Source organism: Nansenia antarctica (genome assembly GCF_963989245.1).
Source record: "Nansenia antarctica genome assembly, chromosome: 9".
NCBI lineage: Eukaryota > Metazoa > Chordata > Actinopteri > Argentiniformes > Microstomatidae > Nansenia > Nansenia antarctica.
Genome location: NC_137679.1, coordinates 45465439 through 45472938, shown reverse-complemented (window position 1 = coordinate 45472938; position 7500 = coordinate 45465439). Strand labels below are relative to the sequence as shown.

The following is a 7500-nucleotide window of genomic DNA, read 5'->3' as shown; positions in this document are numbered from 1 at the left end:
CAGTAGAGAAACAAAAAACAGTTACCAAAACTGAGTATTTACTAGCTAAGATTGGCAAAAGATTGGCGTGGTGCAACCGAAATTAGTAAACAACTAGTTTGAAACTAGCTAGTAACAACTAGGGGTTTAGTAACTACTAAATGCCTGCATTTAGTAATGACTTACGCCATATTGGTGCAACCCAGTCCAGTAGGCTACCAGATACGATGTTGTAATGTATGCACATATTTTGCTACCACGGTTGCCAGACGGAATTGACAATGTCCAGCCCAACCGGTCTAAAGCTGCCGAATCCACCCGTCCAGTGTGACCAAAAGTAGCCCAATCTGGCAACCCTGCTTGCTACGTTCTTGCAGCTCGTGTGAACACAGGTTCTTCCATCAGCGCTCGCCTGCCGCTTCGATTGCAGACTCAAGTTAACGCGCGTGCAGAAAGATGCCACGAAACTCATGTCCGGTAGTTTTCTTTCAAGGAATTTCAAAAATAAAAGTCCCGTAAAAAAAAAGAAGTTATTTCTCGCCGTGAGAAATAGAGATGCGGCGTGAGAGCGTGAGAACTGGTTGAAATGCGTGAGTCTCACGGTGATTGCGTGAGACTTGGCAGCCCTGATTACGTTGCTTAGATACCTTCACTGCGGGGTTCGACAGAAACATCGTAACATAATAGCTAAACAAGTTGTAAAATGATTTGGGGGGCCAATATCTTTATCTAGCTAAAGTAACTAGCTTATTATATTGTTGTCTTAGCAGTTGGTAAAAGAACATGATTAAAATAAATATATATGAGCAATAACATATCGTGGGCTTGAAGCTACAATACTGGGATCGTGAACATGTGTGTGTGTGTGTGTGTGTGTGTGTGTGTACGTGTGTGTGTGTACGTGTGTGTGTGTGTGTACACTCACGCGTGGTCCACAGGCCAGAAGTTGATCAGGGTGACGGGACTGAAACACAAGAAACACCACAGGGTCACCACCGCAAAGCATGCTGGGAGAAACACCACAGGGTCACCACCGCAAAGCATGCTGGGAGAAACACCACAGGGTCACCACGGCAAAGCATGATGGGAAAGGCATGAGTGGCAGGGGGGCGCCCTCACCACCACACACACACACACACATGTGTGTATATGTGTGTGTGTGTGTGCGTGTGTGTGTGTGTGGTAGGCTAGTCGACTGTAGGGGTGTGTGTGTGTGTGTGTGTGTGTGCTAGGCTAGTCGACTGTAGGGGTGTGTGTGTGTGTTAGGGATGGGACGATTAGAAAATGTCATGTCACGATTATCGTGGGCAAAATAATCGCGATCCACGATATTATCGCGAGAATTAAAAAAAAAATATATATATATATTTTTTTTTTGAATGCCAATAAAACACACTGTAATCACTTTAACTTAGATGTTGTTGTATTTTTATGACATTTTAAGTCAGTAATTCAAATTCAGATTCTAGTGGCACATCTCTGGCCATAATCCGGGTCCTTAAGAAAGAGCAATCGAGCGCTGACCTAACTCCTTTTCGGCCAATCAGCACCTTTCATTAACGTACCCAAGGAAGTTTAAAGAACGCACTCCCAGTGTTGCCAACTTCCAGAGCCCCTTGGCGACTTAATTAGTCAAAAGCGACCAGCGACAAATCTAACTTCCTTTTCTGGTCATTTGGGGAATTACTGTAAAGCATCTAACATATCCCGTATTCCACGGTTCACGTTACAACCGAGCTCAGGAGAGACGAGTAGGGATACAGTCTATGGCGAGCGAGGGTTGCCGTCTCCTCTCTCCCTCAACACTCACTCCCGCGGCCAGTCTGATAGCAGCCGCGGGGAGCGTACCGTTGTTCCCCGGGTCCTCGCAGGGGGTTCGGGCAAAGTTCGGGAAATAACGGACGGTTGTCATGTGTTTATACAGCATGGATGTTACGTGCCTAATGCCTTTGATGCGCACACTTGCTACTTGCCGCTTTCATAATTTTGTTTAGCCTATATAGCACAAGTCATGCATTGCATGTAACCTCAAGTGCTGAACAGTATTAAGTAAACCACAATATATTTGCTAAAGCTTATATTATATATAATATTATAGCTTATATTAGGGGCGACCGTGCCTTTTGCAGCCATAGACTGTCACTGCCTGGTAATAACAAGGTAGGCAAATGACAGTATCCCGTCTAAAGTTTTTCACCAGCCATGGTGAGTAGGCTAGCATACGTTACCTAGTGACTGACTGACAGCCATGGTGAGAAGGCTAGCATACGTTACCTAGTGACTGACTGACAAGGCTGACTTGACAGTAACGTTACCCATGCAGGCTGAACAATGCGCGAGACAAGTTCTGTGAGGATATTCGCGCGCGGCTCATGTGAGGAATCGCAATTATATTACAGTAACAGTCGCTAACTTGACTGCAAAAGTAATGTAGCCTAGGCTGAAAAATAGCGCCAGACATTTGTTAAACACTGTTTATTCATAACATACGATTATGACGATTATTTAAATAATTACAATTCTCCACGATTAAGTTATCGCGGGTGTTTTTATCGCGATTAACGATAAAAATGATAATCGTCCCATCCCTAGTGTGTGTGTGTGTGTGTACTAGGCTAGTCGGCTGTAGGGATGTGTGTGTGTGTGTGTGTATGTGTGTGTGTGTGTGTGTGTACTAGGCTAGTCGACTGTAGGGGTGTGTGTGTGTGTGTGTGTGTGTACTAGGCTAGTCGACTGTAGGGGTGTGTGTGTGTGTGTGTGTGTGTGTACTAGGCTAGTGGACTGTAGGGATGTGTGTGTGTGTGTGTGTGTGTGTGTGTGTGTGTGTGTGTGTGTGTGTGTACTAGGCTAGTGGACTGTAGGGGTGTGTGTGTGTGTGTGTGTGTGTGTGTGTGTGTGTGTGTACTAGGCTAGTGGACTGTAGGGGTGTGTGTGTGTGTGTGTGTGTGTGTGTACTAGGCTAGTCGACTGTAGGGGTGTGTGTGTGTGTGTGTGTGTACTAGGCTAGTCGACTGTAGGGGTGTGTGTGTGTGTGTGTGTGTGTGTGTGTGTACTAGGCTAGTGGACTGTAGGGATGTGTGTGTGTGTGTGTGTGTGTGTGTGTACTAGGCTAGTGGACTGTAGGGATGTGTGTGTGTGTGTGTGTGTGTGTGTGTGCTAGGCTAGTCGACTGTAGGGTGTGTGTGTGTGTGTGTGTGTGTGTGTGTGTGTGTGTGTGTGTGTGTGTGTGTGACTCACGTCTCCATGTTGTCCCCCTCCAGGATGGTCTGTACGGGCAGGTAGCCCATGCGCGGGTGCTTAGCGAAGTAGCGTTTGGTCCTGAACTTGTTCTTTAGAACCTTGGCGAAGTCCCTCACGTCCTCCCCCGAGGTGGTCTGGCACACACACACACACACACACACACACACACACACACAAACTGTTATCAGGCTTGGTCAACACACATACACACACACACACAACCTACTCCCAGACAAACACTCAACTGGCTTCTCTCACACACACACACACACACACACACACACACACACACACACACACACACACTCCCAGACAAACGCTCAGCTGACCGGGTCAGACACACACACACACACACACACACACACACACACACACACACACACACACACACTGGCTTCTCTCACACACACACACACACACACACACACACTCCCAGACAAACGCTCAGCTGACCGGGTCAGACACACACACACACACACGCACACACTCCCAGACAAACGCTCAGCTGACCGGGTCAGACACACACACACACACACACACACTCCCAGACAAACGCTCAGCTGACCGGGTCAGACACACACACACACACACACACACACACACACACTCCCAGACAAACGCTCAGCTGACCGGGTCAGACACACACACACACACACACTCCCAGACAAACGCTCAGCTGACCGGGTCAGACACACACACACACACACACACACACTCCCAGACAAACGCTCAGCTGACCGGGTCGGGTCAGACACACACACACACACACACACTCCCAGACAAACGCTCAGCTGACCGGGTCAGACACACACACACACACACACACACACACACACACACACACACACTCCCAGACAAACGCTCAGCTGACCGGGTCAGACACACACACCAGGGCTTGACGTTAACCTTTCTCAGGTACTTGTGAACTTATCTTGTTCGTATCTCCAGGGCTCAACTTACTTGTCCAAATAAAGTTTTTGAAAAAGCGATATATGTTAGACAGTGTACATTATCGTGGATGTTATAGGTACATTATTGTGGATGTTATAGGTACATTATTGTGGATGTTATAGGTACATTATTGTGGATGTTATAGGTACATTATTGTGGATGTTATAGGTACATTATTGTGGATGTTATAGGTACATTGTTGTGGATGTTATAGGTACATTATTGTGGATGTTATAGGTACATTGTTGTGGATGTTATAGGTACATTGTCGTGGATGTTATAGGTACATTATTGTGGATGTTATAGGTACATTATTGTGGATGTTATAGGTACATTATTGTGGATGTTATAGGTACATTATAGTGGATGTTATAGGTACATTATTGTGGATGTTATAGGTACATTGTTGTGGATGTTATAGGTACATTGTTGTGGATGTTATAGGTACATCATCGTGGATGTTATAGGTACATTGTTGGTTGCCTATCCCTAGTGCCATTCTGAAGTTCGCATTGCGATGTGTTCGTCTTAAAACTTCAAACCTAAAATATACGATCGCAACCAACAATGTACCTATAACATCCACAATAATGAACTACAAGAGTACTTAAAAGTACACTACATGAAAATAAACGGCATTGAGAAGAAGCGATTCATTAGTGATTGGCGGCCCACAATGTACACTACAACATCCACGATAATGAACTATGAGAGCACTTAAATAGCCTCATAGGCAGCAAGAATAGTTTGCTAATATTTTTTTTACTAGTCAGACGGGAAAGAGGAATGATTGTTTTGCAGATATGAATACATATTGATAGTGATGCTCCGATCTGATCGGCGCCGATCAGTATCGGCCGATATGGCCTTGATCGGTTTTGATCGGAGTTCTCAAAACGGCCGATCAAACACGACCGATCAGTTTACAAAATGGCGTCGCCAGTCTGGAAATATTACACAGTGTCGGAAAGAGACAACAAATATGCAGTTTGTAATGTCTGCTCAAAATAAATACCTCGGGGAGGAACGCACGCAAGGTCTTTCAATACCACGAATATCATACGGCATTTGCTGCGTTCGTCGATTCGCTCAGAGAGCGCCGAAGCGCACACTGGGCTCGACGTCATAAAGGGACCGAGTGCTTTGATTGGACGAGAGGCGTTCCACGAGTGCTGGTCAGAGTTCCAGCGCGACTTCACGAGCGTAGTGTAGGTAGTGTTCAGCGACGTCATGTGACCCCGCGAGCAGGAAGTCACTAAGCTAGGCTAAGGCCCATAGCAACAACTATTAGCGCGTGAGTTTTAGGTCTTCCTCTGTGCACCTTGCACAAGTGTAGATAGCGAGCGACTTTTCAGCATAGCAGGACATATTTTAGATGATAAGAGGAACAGGCTGAGTGCCAAAAACACTGAGATGCTTGTATTTCTCAAGGCTAATCTGCCAGTGATGCTGCTTAATCAGAAGTAAGGTTTGAGTCTGAAATCTCCTTAGGTGCAATGTTTTGTTTTTTTGTTTTATTGATTATTGCTGACTTTCTGTCTTATCTCCTCCTAAATATGACTTGCAACTGACTGACTTGAAACAGTATTTTATATTTGGCTATAGCCTGTTTATGTTGCAGTTTAGTTTGGGTATGTTTATTGTTCCTCAGGAAAGCTACAGTATAAGCTCCAAGTTCTCTAAGAGCCCCTAGTTCCTCTCATTCGAGTGGAATGTTGCACATTTGATGTGACAGTGTACATTTTATTATTATGATTTTTATTTTCACATTTTATTTGTTTTTCCTGAAGTAAGCTACAGGTGGTTGTGAATTCAATAAAACAGATGGTTGTCAATTCATGATACTTTCTCATCTCCTAATTTCATTTGAATACTTAATATACAATGTCAATGGTGTTAAGAATAATTAAAAACATAAATAATGCTACACAATAAATAGAATGCTTCAATTGCCATTTTCGACGCTGTGATCGGTGATCGGTGATATCGGATCGGCAGATCACTGATTCCAGTGATCGGTGATCGGTGATCGGCACCAAAAACCCTGATCGGAGCATCTCTACATATTGATACTTTTTTCTGTTTTGACTTGTCCGTCGGACAACTACAGCAGGAAGTCCGCTTGTCTGAACATAAAATGTACTTGTCCGGGCAAGCAGACAAGCCTTAATGTCCAGCCCTGCACACACACACACACACACACCCTCCCCCTCCCCAGTCTTACTGGGGTGCAGTACTCCACCATGGGGTACACACACACACACACACACACCCACACACACACACACACACACACACACACACACACACACACACCCTCCCCCTCCCCAGTCTTACTGGGGTGCAGTACTCCACCATGGGGTACACACACACACACACACACACACACACACACACACACACACACACACACACACACACACACACACACACACACACACACACACACACACACACACACACACACACACACACACACACACACACACACACACACACACACACACACACACACCCACACACACACACACACACACACACACACACACACACACACACACACACACACACACACACACACACACACACACCCTCCCCCTCCTCAGTCTTACCGGGGTACAGTACTCCACCATGGGGTACACACACACACACACACACACACACACACACACACACACACACACACACACACACACACACACACACACACCCTCCCCCTCCTCAGTCTTACCGGGGTACAGTACTCCACCATGGGGTACACACACACACACACACACACACACACACACACCCTCCCCCTCCTCAGTCTTACCGGGGTACAGTACTCCACCATGGGGTACACACACACACACACACACACACACACACCCACACACACACACACACACACACACCCACACACACACACACCCTCCCCCTCCCCAGTCTTACTGGGGTGCAGTACTCCACCATGGGGTACACACACACACACACACACACACACACACACACACACACCCACACACACACACACACACCCACACACACACACACACACACACACACCCACACACCCTCCCCCTCCTCAGTCTTACCGGGGTACAGTACTCCACCATGGGGTACTGCATCTTGTGTCCCTTGGCCACGCGGCCGGAGAAGAAACAACTCTGGCAGATGTCGTAGTTAAAGTGCTTTAGACTCCGATACCTGGGGGGGGGGGGGAGTGATATTGCTTAAATACAGAACATGTTGTATAACAGGAGGGCAGCTATAGAACTTTCTAACGATAACGACGATAAAAAGAACAGAATAGTGTTGAAGAACAGCGTCATGCTTCTATGCCCATTCTCG

At 46.3% G+C, this 7500-nt stretch overlaps 1 protein-coding gene across 1 annotated transcript in view; it reads right to left on the bottom strand.

Moving 5' to 3' along the window:
- LOC308165698 (dystrophin-like) overlaps nt 1–7500 on the bottom strand; it is a gene marked incomplete at both ends in the record, with an annotated part of 206299 nt that overhangs the window by 17051 nt on the left and 181748 nt on the right. Inside the window, 3 exon segments of the mRNA XM_080539847.1 lie at nt 905–943; nt 3217–3353; nt 7245–7356. Coding sequence (XP_080395973.1) covers nt 905–943; nt 3217–3353; nt 7245–7356 — 288 coding nt within the window.